The following is a 19,688-nucleotide window of genomic DNA, read 5'->3' as shown; positions in this document are numbered from 1 at the left end:
CAGTATCAGGCAGAGCCGACCACCGACGATGTTCAATGGGCTTACTGCCGCCCGGACAGGCGAGATGGACGACAATTAACCAACTAGACTGATTAATAAGACCACGTTCGGGCTCGTTTCCCAGCAACCCTGCACGGAAAAGGCGCAGAGTGGGCTTTTTTTCCTCTCTCACGGTCCGTCGCCATAAGCCTTCTTGGCCCCGTCGCCTGTCTCGGAAACAGGTGAGGGTGAGGAGATGCCATTACGGTGCAGTCGGTAAGGTTGGTATGGTAGTAGCTCAATCCCCCTCAACAACGGCTGGCAGGCGAATGCATGCATCGAGCCAATCGACTGATGTGAAGCCATTGGTTGCATGCTACGTCGGGACCCCACGCACGTCGCAGCAGGCAGGCCTGCCCAGGACGTCTAAGGTTTACTGTTAGGGGATTCAATGTTCCAGTCGAATCGAAATCGGCATTTTAGCCCCTCAACCCAACCCAACCAATTTGACCCCTCGTCCCCTCCAGAAGTCCCAAGCAGCCAAGCTTCCAAGGTCCCCTCCTCCAGGAAGCCAGCTAGCCAGGTGCCAGGCAAGCAGGGTCTTGCCGAGTCTGTCTACTGCTCTGCCAATCTCAACTGCCCCGCCATCCAGCGCTGTTTACGTATGTCAAGTGTATGTGTGTGTGTGTGTGTGTGTGTGTGTGTGTGTGTGTGTGTGTGTTTGCCTCTCTGTGCAGGATGTACCGATAGCTACAGCTGTGGCCAATTCTCTCGCCATCTACTGGTATCTATCTATCCTCACCCTGAATTTTCTTCTTCCTCTTTTCCCTCTCCTCTCGTTCCCCTCTTCTTCTTCTCCTCCATCATCATCCTATCTACCAAATTATATCGAGTACCTCAAACAGTAAGTAGCAAAATCCCCCTGCAAAAAGAGGGCTCTTGCCAATGGCTTGCTTGTTTCCAATGTTATAATTGGGAACCATGCTCGTCGGAGAGCTCTCGAAAACCCCCACCATCATGCTATGCTATGGCGTTGAGGCATATTTCTGGAAACGGGGTTTCAAAACATTTGCCCACTTGGCTGCTCCAGTACCGCCGCTCCCTGCTTGCACCAGAGGAGCTACCAACCCTGCCACCTCTTTCTCAGCTATTCTTAGTCGTGCTCAGACCTCGCCATCCGATATATAAAGCTCCAGCTCCCCCCTCTTCCTACTGCATTTCCATTGCTTCAAGCTGACATCCTTTCGTAACAACTCAGTCATAACATCACAACAATTCACAATGGGAATCAAGAAGATCCACGCCCGTCAGGTCTACGACTCTCGCGGTAACCCTACCGTCGAGGTTGACGTCGTCACCGAGACCGGCCTTCACCGCGCTATCGTCCCCTCCGGTGCCTCTACTGGTATGCATAGATTTCCTCACCCGGGCCCCCGATCTCCAACCCCACCGCACGCTTTCTCGAGAACAGCGACTGACAAAGCTTGGTATACAGGTCAGCACGAAGCCTGCGAGCTCCGCGATGGCGACAAGACCAAGTGGGCCGGCAAGGGTGTCCTGAAGGCTGTTGAGAACGTCAACACCGTCATTGCCCCCGCCATCATCAAGGAGAACATCGATGTTAAGGACCAGACCAAGGTTGACAAGTTCCTCATCGACCTTGATGCCACCCCCACAAGACCAAGCTTGGTGCCAACGCCATCCTGGGTGTCTCCCTGGCCATTGCCAAGGCCGGTGCTGCCGAGAAGGGCGTTCCTCTGTACGCCCACGTTTCGGACCTTGCTGGCACCAAGAAGCCCTACGTCCTCCCCGTTCCCTTCATGAACGTCCTGAACGGCGGCTCCCACGCCGGTGGCCGTCTCGCCTTCCAGGAGTTCATGATCGTCCCCTCCAAGGCCCCCAGCTTCACCGAGGCCATGCGCCAAGGTGCTGAGGTCTACCAGATCCTCAAGTCTCTCGCCAAGAAGAAGTACGGCCAGTCTGCTGGCAACGTCGGTGACGAGGGTGGTGTCGCCCCCGATATCCAGACCCCCAAGGAGGCTCTCGACCTCATCACCGAGGCCATTGAGAAGGCCGGCTACGCTGGCCAGATCGGCATTGCCATGGATGTCGCCTCCAGCGAGTTCTACAAGGAGGACGTCAAGAAGTACGATCTCGACTTCAAGAACCCCGAGTCCGACTCCTCCAAGTGGCTCACCTACGAGCAGCTCGCTGCTCTGTACAACGAGCTGGCCAAGACCTACCCCATCGTCTCGATCGAGGACCCCTTCGCCGAGGACGACTGGGAGGCCTGGAGCTACTTCTACAAGACCTACGAGCACCAGATTGTCGGTGACGATCTGACTGTCACCAACCCCATCCGCATCAAGAAGGCCATCGAGCTCAAGTCTGCCAACGCCCTTCTCCTGAAGGTCAACCAGATCGGTACTCTGACCGAGTCCATCCAGGCCGCCAAGGACTCCTACGCCGCCGAGTGGGGTGTCATGGTGTCCCACCGTTCCGGTGAGACCGAGGATGTCACCATCGCCGATGTCGTTGTCGGTATCCGAGCTGGCCAGATCAAGACCGGTGCTCCCGCTCGTTCCGAGCGTCTCGCCAAGCTCAACCAGATCCTCCGCATCGAGGAGGAGCTTGGCAGCAACGCCGTCTACGCCGGCGAGAACTTCCGCAAGGCTGTTAACATGTAAAGAAAGAGAGTAGTGTGATACCATGGGATGACTTTTATGATCGGGAATGAACGGAAATGGTTTGGGCAGCGACATAGACAAAAGTCAGAATGAATGAATGCAGATATCCAACCCACTATCATGTGTAGTACATATCCAATTATTTGAGTGCTGTGACATGAATTGCCAAGTGTTGTCGTGAACCCACGCCTTGATCACTGGATGCGTCCGCGCCGTGTACGGCTTGAAACATGCGGTATACGAAGACTTGCTGCAAAGTTCCGACTGTACCACCGCCTCTACTAGCTGTGAAAGCAGGTTGTATTCCAGCTGTTCCGACCGACTCGATGCGTTACATGCAGAAATAGGGCCTGTATAGCGTGCAGTTTGGTGGAAACAGTATCCACCAAATAGCGACTATGTAGGTAGGCAAGGCGAGGACAAGGGCGAAGAAGTGCAGTAATCAACACCCCCTAGACCCTAAACGAGAACGTGCATCTCACCAAACAACACATCAACCTCTTGACAAGTTCGGCAGTTGTGTCGACGTTGCCCAATGTAGTCAGCAATAACAGACCCCTGATTTAGGTCGAAAGTGACAGCTCAAGTGGCTGTGCTTTGCAGCCACACTTGTTGTGGCTATTGTCGGGGCAACGTGAAGAGAAGGGCGAGAAATGGGGGGGAGAAGGGGGCCAGTCAATCAAACCCAAATAGTCAACACGGGCCGTAGTCGATTTAACGATAACAGACCCCCCACCTGCACCGCTCCTCCTCGGACTTTTCGATAACCAAGATCCAACATTGAACTGATCGCCACTACCCCGAGAGGCCACCGACGTATACTAACCTAGGTTTCTCGATCATCTTGCCGCGCCATTGCGCCAACCGCCGTCGCTGACCTCCTTTCAAACCGCATCCACCATCACCAACCATGTCAGGCTCGGAGGATCTCATCAACTTTGACGTGATCGAGGGCCAGAAGGAGAACATCCAGTCACTCCCGGGCGGCCGATCAGCGCGGAAGCTGGCAGAGCTATACTCGCCCTCACCACTGCACAAGCTGTCAACACCGACACCCTCAGACACAAAGAACATCAACGACTGTATCCGCGCCGAATATGAAGCCGAGGTAGCCAACTTTGCCGAGTCGGACGATCCCCTCGACATATTCGACAGGTACGTCCGGTGGACGTTCGATGCCTACCCATCAGCGCAGGCTACGCCCCAGTCCCAACTACACACCCTGCTAGAGCGCGCAACCAAGAGCTTCATCGGGTCTGCGCAATACAAGAACGACCCCCGCTACCTGAAGCTCTGGATGCACTACATACATTTCTTCTCCGACGCACCGCGGGAGACGTACGTTTTCCTGTCGCGCCACGGCATCGGCGAAACTCTCGCTCTCTACTATGAAGAGTACGCTGCGTGGTTGGAGGGAGCCGGCCGCTGGAGCCAGGCCGAGGAGGTGTACAAGCTAGGCATCGAGCGCGAGGCCCGGCCCACGGCGCGCCTGCTCCGGAAGTTTGGCGAGTTCGAGCAGAGGCGGTCGCAGCAGCCCGAAGAGGCCAACGCGCCGTCTTCCCCCGCGCTGCCTGCCGTCCGGCCGGCGCTCGCCGCCAAGATCGATCCGTTTGGCGCTGCTGCCGCCGCTCGAGCTGCTGCCGATCCGCAGGCAGCTCCGGCCGCCGGGGCTGCCGCAGGGCCCAGCGCCAAGCCGAAGAAGAACAAACTGGCCATCTTCTCCGACGCCGACGCTGCACCTCCGGTTGTGTCTGCGATGGGTTCGGGGTCAAAGGGTTGGGATACTATCGGGTCGTTGGCAGATCGCAAGAAAGAGAACACAATGTCACCAAAGCCGTGGGCGGGGGAGACGCTCCAGGCGGGAGGAAAGAAGAGCGACGGGCCAAAGATGCCTATCTTCAGGGATCCGGTAAGCTAACTTGGTTTTAGCCGATACCCTCCTCTACGCCCGATTGTTGATGACGATAGGACTAATTGTTGGCGGTTGTTTCGCGATTGTTGTATATCCAGTCCTTAGCAAGAATAGCAGAAGCTCATATTGTCATTGCACCCACAAAACACCAGATGATTGTAAACCCTGCCAATGGAAAGAGGGAACGGATTTTCGTCAACTTGGACGCTGTCTATCCCACTCCAGAGGAACCTGGCACGGAACTAAGCTTCGAGGAGCTGTGGGCTGCAAGCAGAGGTTGGCTGGATGCTCGTTGGGATGAAGACAGCTTTGCAGATTGCCACGAGCAGCAGCAACACCAACCATCTGATGAGAACTCGCCGCCCAACGTAGAAGCTCTCACGAAAAAAGTTGCCACGAAACTGGCCATCCACCAGGACGTGGCAGAGCTGGATGAGAACGGCGTCGCTAAACACCAACAGCAACAAAAGCCTAGTAAACCCAGGAAGAAGAAGGTGATGGAAGTCAATGAGACCCAAATCAGTCAGTTACATCACACTCACCACCCGTCAGCCTGACTTGTTGTTGCTAACTCCTGGCCAGTCAAAGCAAAGCTCGACTCGCCTTCCAAACCCAAAATGAAGAAGAGAAACCACTCAGCAGAGCCCACCATGACCCTGCACACCAGAGCGGCGACTGACGAGATCTACGAGCTTTTCAACGCTCCCATCCAAACGGCCCAGGAGCAGAATGAGGAGAGCGATAATGATGAGTACACGACTGACGATGACTACACCAGTGGCGGGGAGAGCACATGCACCACCCGCCAGATTGAAATGAGCGATGCACCCGACGAGGAGGAGGCCGAGGACGAGGATGGGGATGGGGACGATGGGAAAAGCATAAGCGAGTGGTCTGATTTCACTGCTCGAAAGCACATTCCTGGTCTTAACGGCGACGATGACGAAGAACAAGACGACAACGACACTCGAGTATCCGAACTCAACGAGCCTTCTGGGACCTTGACCGTCGATGTCAACGGCGAGATGCATCAAGAAGAGTCTATGACACCCACGGATGATGAGTTCCCGCGAACGAGGTTCATCCCGATCCCACCGGAGGATTACGTTGCGCCAACTCGGCCGTTTAGAGATCCGGTCGAGGCGGCTAACAACCGCCTGCCCTTCATGACGCCCATAACCGAGCGAACTGAATCGTCCTTGGGAGTCATCACCGGCGCAAAGCCCAACTACTATAAGACACCTACCCACGATGCTCTCATGGAGGACGACGATGACGAAGAGGACGATGAAGACTTCGAGCCTCTCAGCAGTCCGCTGCGCGAGGTCCTCAGTGACCGTCGATCTCCTGTCAAGATGGCGCAGCCTTTTAGTCAAATGCTTGCGTCGAAATCGGCAGCTGCAGTCAAGGCACCCCCAAGGGGCCCATAATCAAAGAATCCCAATGCAACCCCGTCGACACTGCGGTTCGAGAAGATATCTTGGACAACGTACACCCTCCGCTCAGCTCGTACCCGGGCTTCTTTGACCACCGCGAGACCCGCTGCGACAAGGGGGCCGAGATCCGCAGGTACACGAAAGCTCTGCAGAAGGCCAGACAGAGTGGCGGCAACGACCGCACCAGCATCAGCAGCCCCGTCACCCTGGAGTTCCCTGACACAGACCGCGTTTACACACTGAAGCGTGAACTGGGTGCCGGGGCCTTCGCGCCCGTCTATCTCGTGGAGAACTCGGCACCTGGTGCTGATGACGAGAACGAGGAAGAGCCTCTCATCGAGATGGGCAAAGGTGACTTTGCTGTATCAAAGCGTTCGGCCCTGGAGGCTCTCAAGATGGAGACGCCCCCTACCGCTTGGGAGTTCCACATGATGCGCCTGGCAGCTACCCGCCTTGGCCCTCAAGATCGTGCTACTGCTAGCATATCGGCCGCTCACGAGTTGCACCTCTACCAGGACGACGGCTTCTTATTCCTCCCCTTGCATGCCCACGGCACCTTGTTGGATGTGGTGAACTTCTTCCGCGAGCAGCCTTCGGGCGTCATGGACGAGCCGCTCGCCATGTTCTTCGCCATCGAGCTCTTGCGCACGGTCGAGGCCCTCCACTCCAAACAGATCCTGCACGGCGACCTCAAGGCCGACAACTGCCTCTTGCGCCTTGACGCGCTCTCGTCGGCCAGCGGCCACGACCTAAGCAGCCAGTGGGAGGCTGACGGCAGCGGCGGCTGGGCCGAACGCGGCATCGTGCTCATCGACTTCGGCCGGGGTATCGACATGCGCGCCTTCGTCCCCGACGTCCAGTTCATCGCCGACTGGAAGACGACGGCCCAGGACTGCGCCGAGATGCGCGAGGGCCGGCCCTGGACCTGGCAGATCGACTACCACGGCCTCGCGGGCGTCCTGCACACCCTGCTGTTCGGCCGCTACATCGAGACGGTCCGCTGCGACGCCGGCGGCCTGGGGACAGCCGCCAGCCGCCGCTACAAGATCCGCGAGAGCCTCAAGCGCTACTGGCAAACCGACATCTGGTCCCGCTGCTTCGACCTCCTGCTCAACCCGGGCAGCCACGTGGACGAGGAAGAGGGCCAGCGAATGCCCGTCGCCAAGGGCCTGCGCGCCGCCCGCGAGGACATGGAGGTCTGGCTCCGCGGCAACTGCGAGCGTGGCGTCGGGCTCCGGGCCCTCATGGGCCGGGTCGAGAATTTTGCGCGAGCTCGCAAGTAGGGCTTGGCCGAGCGAAGCAAAAGTCGACGGACCTCCCAAAAGCTAAAGAGGAAATAAAATGTGTTTGCCGCTGCTTTGGCACACACAAACCACACGAGTTCTGGCATACGAAGACACGAGGCAAATGAGGATGGCGTTGAACGATAGAAGGACAGAAACCTGGTCTTTCGAGGCAAATTCTGATTTTCCTCAACACGAGTTATCATCATCATGACTGATACTAGACGGAGTCGAAACATCGTGGAAGATCATTACTTATTCTCTTGATACTTTTTCCCCACCATCATTCAGTGGACAACCAACCCTGTTTGGGTCCTCTGCTGTTGTACATAATGAGCATTTGCCAAATATAATACCCCTTATACCCTAAAGTTGTAACACACAATATTGCTTTCCACCCGACCTTGGTAATTTCCCATGGCCCTTTCATCAACGCTCGCTCGGTTCAAGCTGCTATCTATGATACAAAGTAAGCACCCCAACGTGTCTTGTCACTTGATCTGTAATAGTCGAGCCGGCAGGACTGGCTGGGAGTAGACTGCGGAGTGTTGCCATCTACTCCGATTCGGATGCATCCTCATCGCCATCGGAGGAATCGGCTGCCTTCTTGTTTCCTTTTGCGGGCGCCTTCTTCTTCGCAGCACCGCCGACCTTGCCCTTCGCCGCTTTCTCCGCCTTCTTGGCTTCCATGGCTCCCTTTTTTATCGGCCTGGGCCTGAAGCTTGTTCCTCTCCGCCTCGCCTTGTTTCTGGAGCTTGACGTCGAGCGCCTTGAACTCGTCGCCCTCGGGGTCCATGCCGATCAGGCTCTCTAGAAGCTTGATCTCGTCGGCCCAGATCTGCTTGTCCTCCACGGCCTTGCCATCGGCCCCCTTACGGTCAATGGGCGTCTCGAGGACCATGGGCAGACCCTGGAAGGGGGCGTGGTTCATGACGTTGTGGAAGGCGCGCAGACCGAGGAAGCCGGTGCCGATGTTGGCATGCAGGTCGCGGTGCGAGTCGAAGGGCGCCTTGCTGTCGTTGAGGTGGAAGGCGCGCAGGTAGCTGTTGCCGACAAGGTCGTCGAAGGCTTGTACGGTCTTGGCGAAGACCTCCGGAGTCCGCAGGTCGTAGCCAGCCGCGAACGTGTGGCACGTGTCGATACAGACGCCGACACGGCTCTTGTCGTCGACCTGGGCGATGATGTCGCGCAGGTCCTCAAACTTGCACCCGATGACGTTGCCCTGGCCCGCCATGTTCTCGAGCACGGCCACGACCTTGGACCCCTTGGTGGCCTGGTGGGCTTTGTTGAGCTGAGCGGCAATGCGGCTGATGGCCTCGGCGCGATCGCCGCCGTTGGTGTTGCCCGGGTGGAAATTGTACAAGACGATGCCCAGAGCGTCGCAGCGGCGCAGGTCGTCCAGGAAGGAGGTGTACGCCTGGTCAGCCTTGGCCTTCTCCGCGGCGGCCAGGTTGACAAGATAGGAGCCGTGCGGGACGCAGTGGCGGCACGAGTCGAAGCCGTGCTCCTTAGACAGGCTCCTGAAGGCGTCGCGGGCCTCGGCGGCGAGCGGTGGGTTGTCCCACTTCCGTTGCGATTTGAGGAAGAGGGCGAAGGCGTTGGCGCCGATGTGGACGGCGTTGTGGACCGAGTTTTGAACGCCTGGAATTCGGGGTTGGTTAGCTTTATGCAGGAGACAGAATGCGACGTATACTTGAGATATGAAGGAAAACAGAATGCGTATTTCCTACCTCCTGCGCCGCTCACATGGGCGCCGATATACATGGTCTTCTTGAGCGACGAGACCGCGGTACGCTTCGCAAGAGGCACAATATCCTCTATCTTTGCCTTGGCCGTGCGCATCTTCTTTGCTGCTGGCTTCGAGGCTTTCTCGGCCTTGACCACCTCGTCGTCGTCTTCAGCTACAGTTTTGCGCTTGGTGGCTCTCGCGTTCCGCGAAGCCTTGGCTTCTCCTGCCGTTGGAGCCTCGAGCTTGCTATCTGACTCCTCTTCCTCTACGTCACTGACTTTACCAGTCGCGGCTTTGGGACCCGCCGCGGCGGCGGTTCTCGTCTTCTTGGGTGTTGCGGCTGCAGCAGGCTTCTTGGGTTCAGGTTCAGGTTGGGGTTTGGTTTGGCTTGCTTCTGCGACAGTGCGGCGCGTACGCAGCGATTGACGTGGCATGTTCCCTCTCTATTGGTGAGTTATGTGTAGATTCGGATTCGGACCTGAACGCGACTTGGAAACGATATCGTTATATGTGGAGAGGCATGTAGAGTTGGACCAACGCGTACAGGATTGAACGTCTTCGATGGCGGAGTTGAGGATGCGCGCGCCGGCAAGGGTAGGAAGTCACGCGAAATCACGTGAGCTCATTAACCAGGATTTTGTGGAGTCTGCCAGTCAAGACATTCCCATCCCCAGCAACAGCCATCATTGGAAGCAAATGCATATCGGGTTATTAATAGATGTTCTCGCGACACGGCCTTGGGGGCTGTGAGACGACGGGGAAACCGCTACGACTTGTCACTTGTATGGGATGCTGGACGCATACCTTGGGCGTAGCAGGTAGAAACTTCCAACACCAGCTAGGTCATGCGAAGGTCGGATGCGTCGTGCATGCGAGATACAATCTCAGCTCTCATTGCTCACGGCCTTTTATGTCCGAGCCAAACCCGACTGCGATGCTTTTATGCAGGCAGCCAGGGTGGGAACTGACTCATGTATCAATGGCAGTACCACAACACCCTATGTAACCTAATTGGAAGGGTGAGCTGAACCTTCGGTGAGCTAAAGGGCCGAGTGCTTTTGAGACTTGTTCGACGTATCCTAGACTACTGGACAGACAGACGACGCGATGGTGGCAGGGGCATCCTTAGGAAGCCTCTCCCAGTGCGTGCTCCTCATCTCATTGGATCTGCCAGACATGCAGGAAGAACCTGAAAGCCATGCTTCCCGCCAGCTGCGATCCTGCTCCTTACTCGTGCACGGGGATACACCCACGTGCTTTCTCCTGTTTGTAGCCGTCAGTACCTGGGGCGAACAAGCAACGATCTGCAATGACATGCTTTTCTTGTAGTTTCCCTTCCTTTGAGCGTTGCGCCAAACGTGTTCTCGGATAAGTCTGCCACCTGCTATGCCGTAGAGTCTGTATATCCGGATTCAGAAAGACGGACGGCATGATCACGCGACCAATTGCCCGAAACGAGACGGAGAAGAGCCGGCTCGGCACAGGAGTAAAGGATAAAAATAAAAATAAAAAAAGAGAAAAATTAGGAACAAGGAAAGCAAAAGTACACACATCCGATAGGCGACTACTGAGCCGAGACTTCGCATGATGGCCAGACTCGGCCTAGAGCAGTGTACTTAATCTACCTATTATTGTAAGTGCTTGACCGTGAATATTCCCGCACTATTCGCCAGTGGGCTGTCAGCGGAGCAAAGCATGCAGATAGATGCAGGGTAACCCCCAGGCCCGGGCCAGACCCGTGCGACCAATGCCTACACCCAAGACAGATATCCGTAATTTGTTGGAACCACCGTGGCTGGCACCGTAGCACCACCTCCAGATTGTACTCGGTGTCCATGAAGGGTTAAGAAGGCCGTGTCTTGTCTCGGTTGCATGTCCATCGTGGGGGTTCGTTAGCCCGCCCCTGCCTCAAACAAAATATTGGCGGGGTACGTGGAGGAATGGGAGAATCGAGATATCCCCCATCTCCGTCCGTGTGTAATTTGGACCTTTCGTCTCGTGTCCGTCTTCTGTCTGTCTACTGCTGTCTTGGGCATTGATAGGCCGCTGGGTAAAAACTTGGGACCGGACCCTGAGATTTGACCTATAAGTCGATGCCTGATTGATTGGTACTGACGGTTTGTCACCCATACAACGTATTGTCCCAGTACAAAGTACGTCGACAGAAGACCCGGCCGGCTAGATAAACAGTTGTAGTAGAAACGTGTAAACAACTTGCTCGATAGCCCTTATTAGACTGCACATAAGCATGTGCAATGGGCATACGGGGTATTGGCACGTTCCGTCTCGTAACACACCACTGTCTGTCAAGAAAATTTGCAAGCAGGGGCCAGGCCACCCGAACCAGGACCCAACATACGAGATGAATTCACTCATGCCAAAGATTTGCCAGATTGTCGAAACGAAGCACACGACCTCTTGCCCTTTCCGAAGAGGCCAAGAAGTTCCAAGAAGCCCCAAGCATCTGAGGCGGCTTGCCAAGCTGGAAGCCAGAGACATAAGACTTTCGGCGAGGCGGTTGGCGGGGATGGGCTGGGCTGGGCTGGGTGCTGGCGATGTGATGTCACCAATCAGGGCCTGCCGTCAGTGCTGCGTCGCCTTTAGATGCGGTACCTCGACCAGAAGCTCGACTTCTCGAGCACCACGCCGAGTAGTTGTAGTAACAAGCGGGGATCCTGCTGTTAGCGGTCCCCACCCATTACACCACATACCCTGCACCCTATTTTTTCTCAATAGTGGTTCCTGAGCCAAAGACGACCGCACGTGTGGATTTCCGGGCCTCCCATTGGCCCCAGAGCCCCCAGCTTGCCTCCGTAGAAACAGATAATGAAGGCTGTCAAGGTATCCTCACTCTGACGCCAATCCACTCGATTTGCGGCTCAGACCCCCTGGCCGCTGGCCGCTGGCCGCTGGCTCTTCTGGCGACCGAACCTGCAATCGGCAATGGCCATGGCAAGCGGCTTGTCTCGAGCACATTTGCTTAATCTCTTCGCGGCATTGGCTGCATCCCTACACGTCATGCGCTGATCTGAGAAACAAGCATTTTGGATTTTATTACCACGATCTAGGGGTCGATTCCTGGTCTTGCCGGCCCGCCTCTGCGCCTTCCTGTCCCATCAGCATGGCCTGGTGCAAGCACGACGTCAATTCATTCGCCAAGAGGCGTTTGGTAGGTCCTAAGGTCCTGTAGGTGCTGGAGGAACTCCCGGTGTATCAAAGTTGCATGCAGCTCGTCCGGTCTTATGGCAAGCCGGGTGTGGGGGGGCCTTGGGGGATCTCGAATGCAGACTGATTCCTTGTTAAAAAAAAGTTAGCTCCGCAGTAGTCCCAACTGTGGCCATACCACCGGGGTCTGCGATGGATTGTTTCTGGGTATGGATGGATAACCCTCTCGCCTGCCTCGGCGTTTCTGCAACCGGAGACTGGTGATTGTCTGGCACCGGGGCAGAACTAGAACTGGTGCTGGAGAAAGAGTCCCTTACGGATCCGCCGCAAGGTCCGCTTTACCACGCCCTCACACCAGAACTCACACCAACCTTCAGCAGTCCCCACGGCCGCGAGTACATAATGCGAAGCACCTCCTGTTCCCTCTGCTCGATCCCTTTCTCCGTTTCTCTGGGTCAGCAGTGGACAAACTTTCTTCGGCTCCCGGTATCGCCTATCACTACAGGCGACTTGACCTAAAAGCACCGGTTGTCGAATTTCCTGAACGAACAACTCTCGCTTGTTCTATTCACCATCCTCCCCTCCTAGAGAGCAACACCTACCTGCCTACCTACCTCCCTCTCTCCCTCCCTCCCTCCTGCTTCCCTGTCTGTCTCTCGCCTCTCGCAGGCTACCCAGGACAGCATGGCTTCTTTCATCCGCCATCACAAGGAACACGACCCTCCTATTGGAGAGATACCGGTCCCCCATGGTCCCGCCACCGGCAACGAACATGACCACTACCCACACGGCGCGCCGGCCACGGACCATGAGAAGGCCATCTTCAAGCACCTGACCCACCCCGACGATTCCTACACCGACGACGGCGTCTACTGGGCCGACCTCCCCTTCTGGAAGCGTTACAGCTTCGTTCGCAAGGTTGACCATGACGAGGCCATGACCGAGTGGCGGACAGTCTGCAGCATGTTCAAGCGCGACCCTCTCAGCCCAGTCTCTTGGTACTTCCGGAACGCCGTCCTCCCCGGTGCCGGTCTCGGTCTGGAAGGCTATGTTCTGTTCTCCATCGGCAACCTCGAGCCCCTCTTCAAGAAGGTCTGGCCGGACTGCTGGGGCAACCATACCGTGTGCAGCGCAAACTGGGTTGCCGCGGTGACGTATCTCGAAGTTATTGGTATCATGATTGGTCAGGTCGCTGTTGGCGTGAGTAGCCCTAAAGAACCCCAGCCGAACGAAGAAAGCCGCGGTAAACTAACTTTTGTTTGCAGATCATTGGTGACTGGATTGGTCGCCGCTGGGGTCTTATCCAAGATGCCTTGATCATGCTTCTGGGTCTGATCATGCTGACCGCAAGTTGGGGGACCAGCCTGGAGGGCTGGGTCATCTGCTATGCCTGGTGTCTTTTCATTTACAGTACGTTTCCACCGCCCCCTTTGACTCCAAATCTCTACTGCGGCTGACCAACATTTCCATAGGTTTCGGAGTTGGTGGCGAGTACCCCATCACTGCCACTTCTTCCATGGAGAATGCCGTTTCTGCGGGCAAGCTGTCGACTCGCGACGATCGCCTGCACCGTGGTCGCAAGGTCACCATGGCCTTCCTGATGCAGGGTTGGGGTCAGTTCTTCAACCAGGTCATTCTTATCGTCCTGCTGGTCATCTTCAATCGTGGCTACGGCGAAAGCTCCGAGTACAGCAAGATCTGTGCGCAATGGGTTTTCCGCCTTTCTTTCGCCATTCCTGCCATCGGCACCCTGTGGTTGGCCTACTACCGTACCTACAAGATGCGATCTGCTGGTAAGCAGCTCGAGAAGGCCAAGAAGAAGGCCAACGTCACCGGCTACGATGCCAAGTCCCTCAAGATGACGTGCAGCAACTTCGGTGGCCGCCTGTTCGCTACCTCTGCCGGCTGGTTCTGCAACGACGTCTTCTTCTACGGCAACAAGCTGTTCCAAGGCAAGTTCATCAGTGTCATCGAGGGTGGCAAGGGTACCCTCTGGACGACTTGGCGGTGGAACTTGATCAACGTCGCCGTGGCGCTTTGCGGCTACTACCTGGCCTCCTTCCTCATCGACAACAAGATGTACGGCCGCAAGCTGATGCAGCAGGTCGGATTCTTTGTCTGCTTCATCACTTTCGTCATTCCCATGTCCAACTACTCGTACTACACCAGCTCGGCGGGTATCCACTCCTTCCAGGCCATGTACTTCCTGTCGTCGTTTTTCAACCAGTTCGGGCCCAACTCGGTCACGTTCTTGGTTGCCGGCGAGGTATTCCCCACCCAAATCCGAGCCAGTGCCCACGGCTTTTCCGCCTGCATGGGCAAGGCCGGAGCTCTTCTTGCGTCGGTCCTTTACAACTACATCGACGACCAGACCAAGTTCTACGTCGTTCCTTGGTTTGGTCTTGCCGGTATGGTGGTCACTTACATCTGGCTTCCTGACACCACCGGTCTCGACCTCAAGGAACAGGAGCGTCGCTGGAAATACATCCTGGAGGGCCGCGAGGGCGACTACCACGGCATTGCCATCCACCCGTCGCATCTGTCTCTTTGGGAGCGCTGGATGGGCGTTGGCAAGAGCTACCACCCTGATATCGACACCAAGAGCAAGATTGAGGACATGCGCGCAGAGTGGCAAGAGAAGGAGTCTTCCAAGGAAGACCCCGAGGCTAGCGGCATGTACGACGACGACGACGAGTTGACGGAAGCGATCCAGAACTACTTCGCCGGCAGAGCGCTTGTGCAAAGACAAGGCAAGAATGGCTTGAAGGAGAAGGCGCCGGAGAGCTCGGCACCCAGCAGCACGAGTGAGCAGACCGGTGTGCTTTCAGGGGACACGGACAAGATTCAACATGCGTAAAAAGTAAGGTTACGAAATGATAATGAATTTAGCAGCGATCCAAAGAAGATCGACTGGCTACTTGCGAATAAATTGTTTAATAAACATGATACCCATATATCCCGGATTTCAGCCATAGCCTAGCGGCCTCTAAGCGCGTGATTCAGATGTTACATAGAGATGATGATGATGATGATGATGATACGCAGAGATGGATTGCGTTGAGTTGGAACCGAGATAACGTGACCTCGCGTGCTCTTTGTCGCGTTGGGGACCGCGTCCAAGCCAGTCAGTCGACGTAGTGGGGGTTCGCCCAAATTGCTAGGTGCAGTGCATGTGCTTGTGTGAGCGTAATCGAGTCTTTGCCACTCCCGCCCTACCTACAACACCCATTCTCAAAGCATCTCTACTTAGCAACCCGAGTTGCTTTAGAGCTGCGCATAGGTCGAGAGGAAGCACACACACACGAGAGCCCACGAGGACACACCCCCATTCAGAAGAAACAATGCCGCCTGCGAAGACGGGCAGGGCCAAACCCGTCACGCCCCGCCAGTCCAAGCTCAACTTCGGCCCTGCCAGAACCAACGGAAAGACGTCGGCTTCCAAACCGAAACTGCCCGCCAATGGCAACATCTTGAACTTCTTCAAAAGGTCGATGTCGAAGAGCCGCTCTTCATAGGCGATCCCTCGGTGGGCGGTGCTATCGCACACTCCTCGCCGCTACGTCCGAAAGTCGAGGAGCAGGAGGCAGTAGACGGCGACGATATCCACCACGAGCTGGAGCCCGATGTCGGCTCCTTGTCCGAATCCCGGTTCAATGAGGATGCCGGCTCTTCCAAGAGACAGAAATTGAGCCACGACGGCGAAGACATTGAAACTGCTGCGAAACCGACCACGGGCGGCGCAGGACCCTCGACGGCCCCGAAAAAGGTAAAGAGAACAAAGGCAAAGAGGGGCCCGTTCTTAGACGACTCGGACAGCGAACCGGACTCGCCCGTCGAGCCACCGACGAAAGAAGAGGCAGAGGAAGAAGAAGAGACCCCAATGGTTCCCCCGAAAAAGACAAGGTTAGAGGAAGACACCACGCCACCAATAATATCCCCCAGACCCGCGATGCTAAGGGATGAGAGTTGTACAGTCGTGCCCGAGGTTCCTCAGATCAAGACGGAGGACTCGGTGTATGACGATTTCAAGGACATGGACGAGATGGAGGCTTTGTTTGACGATGAGCTCGACGATGGCGAGGAGTATCGCGCCATGCGCTACATGCAAGAGCAGGCTCGTCTCGAGGCCGAAGATGCCATGGAATTGCCCCCGGATGACGGAGGAGAAGGAATTTCCGGAGATGGAGATATGACTGCAAGCTGCCCCTTGTGCAACGCTAGCCTCGCCGGGTTATCAGCAGAGCATGCCTCGGTGCATGTCAATGCGTGCCTGGACGGAAACCCCTTGCCGCCGCCGAAACCACCAGCCAAACCCCCGCCGGAGGCCATTGTCGAATCTTCGGATGTGAGTAAGCGTTTCTCTCGGGCCGCCGTACCGAGGCCCGGACAAGCAAACCCCATTGAATTAGGCAGCAAATCAACCCACAAGCCAACGTCGGCCTTCAGTAAGCTGATGTCAACTCACGCTGAAGATGAGGCTTGGGCCTCGGCTGCCGCTACCGAGACTGCTTCCCGTGGGAAACCGGCCTACCAACGGACCTGCCCCTTTTACAAGATTATGCCCGGGTTTTCTATTTGCGTGGACGCCTTTCGGTACGGCGCGGTCAAGGGCTGCAACGCCTACTTCCTGAGCCATTTCCACAGTGATCACTACATTGGCTTGACGGCAAGTTGGTCACATGGACCGATCTACTGCAGCAAGGTGACAGGTAGTTTGGTTAGAAACCAACTCCGGACAGCTGCGAAGTGGGTGGTTGAACTGGAATTTGACGAAAAAGTCGAGATACCAGGTATAGAAGGCGTTTTCGTCACCATGATACCAGCCAACCATTGCCCTGGAAGCTCTTTGTTTCTTTTCGAGAAGGCTCTCGGAACAGGACCGACTCCAAGGGGGCAACGCATTTTTGCACTGCGGGGATTTCCGTGCCTGCCAGGCTCATATTGCACACCCGTTGCTGAAGCCTGATGTTGTGGACTCGATATCTGGCAAGACTAGGCAACAGAAGATCGACATTTGTTATCTCGACACCACGTATCTCAATCCACGTTACTCTTTCCCGCCCCAGGAAGACGTCATCAGTGCCTGTGCAGCGTTTTGCAAGACAATATCGGGAGACCCCAATGCAACGGACGATGCCTTTGAGGCCCTCAAGGGGCCAAAGGGGAGTACCTCGGTCAACAACTTCTTCACCAAGGACTCGGCGAGCAGCGAAGGTTCCGGTAGCAAGAACAAGGACGGCACGAAAGTCAGCCCCAAGCATCGCCTCCTGGTCATCTGCGGCACCTATTCCATAGGCAAGGAGCGCATCTGCGTAGCCATCGCCCAGGCCCTCAACACCAAAATCTTTGCTTCGGCCTCTAAAATCAAGATCATCAAGCAGCTGGGCGACCCCGAGCTCACCGCACTGCTCACGACCAACCCGCGCGAGGCCCAGGTGCACATGCAGATGTTGATGGAGATCCGGGCCGAGACGCTGCAGGAGTACCTCAACGGCTACAAGCCCCATTTCAGCCGCATCGTGGGCTTCCGCCCGAGCGGCTGGAACTTCCGGTCCCCCACCTCGACGGCTCGCACTGTTAACGTCAACGTCCAGCCCTCGTCGGTGCCCACGACGCAGCTCCTGCACGGCCCGGCCTGGCGCACGCGATTCGGCCCCGGCGACTTCGCCGCCCAGCGTGGGAGCACGCGCGAGGCCATGTGCTTCGGCGTGCCGTATTCGGAGCACTCGAGTTTCCGCGAGCTCGCCCTCTTCACCATGGCGCTGCGCATCGAGAAAATCGTGCCCACGGTCAATGTCGGCAGCGAGGCGAGCCGCAAGCGCATGAAGGCCTGGACGGATCGCTGGATCGCTGAGAGACGCAGGGGTGGGGTCGTCAAGGTCTTGCCAGAAGGGGCGGGGACAGGGACGAAAGAAAGGAATGATGATAAGGCTGCGGTCTCCGCGAAGAGTAGCAGTAGTGGCAAAGGCGGCCAGCACCAGGGTGTAGATGAAAACGAGCTTTGGGACGGGAGAGATGCAGCGGGTGGTTGGGTCAGTTGGTAGGATACCACAACTGGCTACTCCGTGTACAGGATATACCATATTACGAATGACGACTGGAAGAGACAACTTGTATATACAGCCTAGCTTTGTATACCTTGGCATTAGAGTGTGATATTGCAAACACCTTGACAACAAATAAGTAGCTCACTAGACGAATGAGTCACTATCAATTCTGGCGGGAGGCAAGAGCTCTTCAACTGGGTGATGTCCATTGGGTAATTCCTCAACACAGAAGATTGGCAGATCAGTCAGCATAGATGCGGGTATATTCCTCTTTCCCCCGGTAGAACTCGAATCCTGGGACTTTGGTTCCGACCAAAACTACCTCCCCCTCCCGTAGCCCCAGTCCGAGGTTCGTATATCAATCAAGACATGATTATCCCATGCCTGATTCACGATCTGCAGGCCATCAAGTTCATCGCTCGGCTCATCAGACGCCTAGCCCCTCTTCTTAGGGGTCTCGTGGTTGGTGTCTCTTCTTGGCCACGAGCGCAAGCGAGACTGGATAATCATAGGAGCCCCGGGGGCCCTTGCATCGACCCGCTGCATGGCAAGGCCTTTCCAGCTAGCTGCAGGAAGAGCTTTTATATCATCACTTGGCCTTGGCGGCTTGGTTGGCAGCCTCTGGAGAGTGAGTCAGCGGGCAGATTCGATCCAAACCCCCAGTTGCGTATCCATCATGTGCTAGCAGTTTCGACTTACCTCTCCGTGTGGCGTCCTCGAGTAACGTGACATCGACAGCGCTGTGGGGAAGATGAACATATCTCACGACAGAGCCGCGGATGAAGACGTTCTTGACCGAGCTCTGGCAGTTGCGCCATCAGTCCTGGGCATTTCTATTTCGCCTCCAAAGGCAGTTTTCACGCGAGGGAAAGAGCAAACATGGGAGGACGCTACGCCAACGTACCAAGTGAGGGTACTTGAGCTCCTCCAGGACCTGGATATCATCGAGCTTGATGTTGAGGTACTGGTCGACGCTCTTCAGGGTCCCCCGGATCTGAATGTCATTCTTGAGCTCGACGGTGACCTCGTTGTCGATGAGGGTCTTGAAGAAACTAAGGAGAGCGGCACGTGAGACGTCGGTTTCCAATATCAAATGCTCGATTCCGCTTCGGTTGGGCGCTTACCTGAAGAAAAGCATGTTGGCGTATTTGGGCTGGACTGTGCTAGAAAAAGGTATTGAGAGACGGAGTTAGACGGTCATGGAGATGGCGGGTGTGTCGTCGTCTCTTGTGGTTTTCCTTGGCGAGGGTTGATGCCAATCGGGGAGACGGACTGGTGAGCGAGACCAGGTGAATTGAATGGATGAGAGTTCCCCAGTCGCATCACGTGATCCACACTGACCCGCTTGCCCGCCAGGTCGTCGTCGCCTGCCAATCGTTTTATTTATTGATTCACCAACCAAAGCATAACCCTGCTCCCACGGTTGACCTCATCTCACGTTTGTACATAC

At 56.1% G+C, this 19,688-nt stretch overlaps 5 protein-coding genes across 5 annotated transcripts; 3 read left to right on the top strand and 2 right to left on the bottom strand.

The window, feature by feature from the left end:
* Positions 1-1,260: 1,260 nt before the first annotated feature.
* PG998_000730 (enolase) lies at positions 1,261-2,666 on the top strand (the record flags this gene model as incomplete). Its single annotated transcript, XM_066867548.1, has 3 exons — positions 1,261-1,384; positions 1,475-1,599; positions 1,659-2,666. 3 exons carry the CDS (start codon positions 1,261-1,263, stop codon positions 2,664-2,666), a joined length of 1,257 nt encoding a protein of 418 aa, XP_066735963.1.
* Positions 2,667-3,576: 910 nt separating this feature from the next.
* Positions 3,577-7,297, top strand: PG998_000729 (uncharacterized protein; the record flags this gene model as incomplete). Its single annotated transcript, XM_066867547.1, has 4 exons — positions 3,577-4,575; positions 4,677-5,081; positions 5,172-5,927; positions 5,951-7,297. The coding sequence occupies 4 exons, from the start codon at positions 3,577-3,579 to the stop codon at positions 7,295-7,297; spliced, it is 3,507 nt and encodes a 1,168-aa protein (XP_066735962.1).
* A 577-nt stretch (positions 7,298-7,874) lies between these two features.
* PG998_000728 (AP endonuclease 1) lies at positions 7,875-9,460 on the bottom strand (the record flags this gene model as incomplete). Its single annotated transcript, XM_066867546.1, has 2 exons — positions 7,875-8,938; positions 9,028-9,460. The coding sequence occupies 2 exons, from the start codon at positions 9,458-9,460 to the stop codon at positions 7,875-7,877; spliced, it is 1,497 nt and encodes a 498-aa protein (XP_066735961.1).
* A 3,415-nt stretch (positions 9,461-12,875) lies between these two features.
* On the top strand, positions 12,876-18,235 carry PG998_000727 (uncharacterized protein; the record flags this gene model as incomplete). Its single annotated transcript, XM_066867545.1, has 5 exons — positions 12,876-13,391; positions 13,457-13,601; positions 13,664-15,044; positions 15,525-16,865; positions 17,056-18,235. 5 exons carry the CDS (start codon positions 12,876-12,878, stop codon positions 18,233-18,235), a joined length of 4,563 nt encoding a protein of 1,520 aa, XP_066735960.1.
* A 592-nt stretch (positions 18,236-18,827) lies between these two features.
* PG998_000726 (uncharacterized protein) lies at positions 18,828-19,376 on the bottom strand (the record flags this gene model as incomplete). Its single annotated transcript, XM_066867544.1, has 4 exons — positions 18,828-18,859; positions 18,938-19,040; positions 19,143-19,290; positions 19,363-19,376. The coding sequence occupies 4 exons, from the start codon at positions 19,374-19,376 to the stop codon at positions 18,828-18,830; spliced, it is 297 nt and encodes a 98-aa protein (XP_066735959.1).
* Positions 19,377-19,688: the final 312 nt, after the last annotated feature.

Source organism: Apiospora kogelbergensis (assembly GCF_038363985.1).
Source record: "Apiospora kogelbergensis strain CBS 113332 chromosome Unknown utg000001l_segment0_segment0, whole genome shotgun sequence".
Taxonomy (NCBI): domain Eukaryota; kingdom Fungi; phylum Ascomycota; class Sordariomycetes; order Amphisphaeriales; family Apiosporaceae; genus Apiospora; species Apiospora kogelbergensis.
This window is presented reverse-complemented; position numbering and strand designations above follow the sequence as displayed.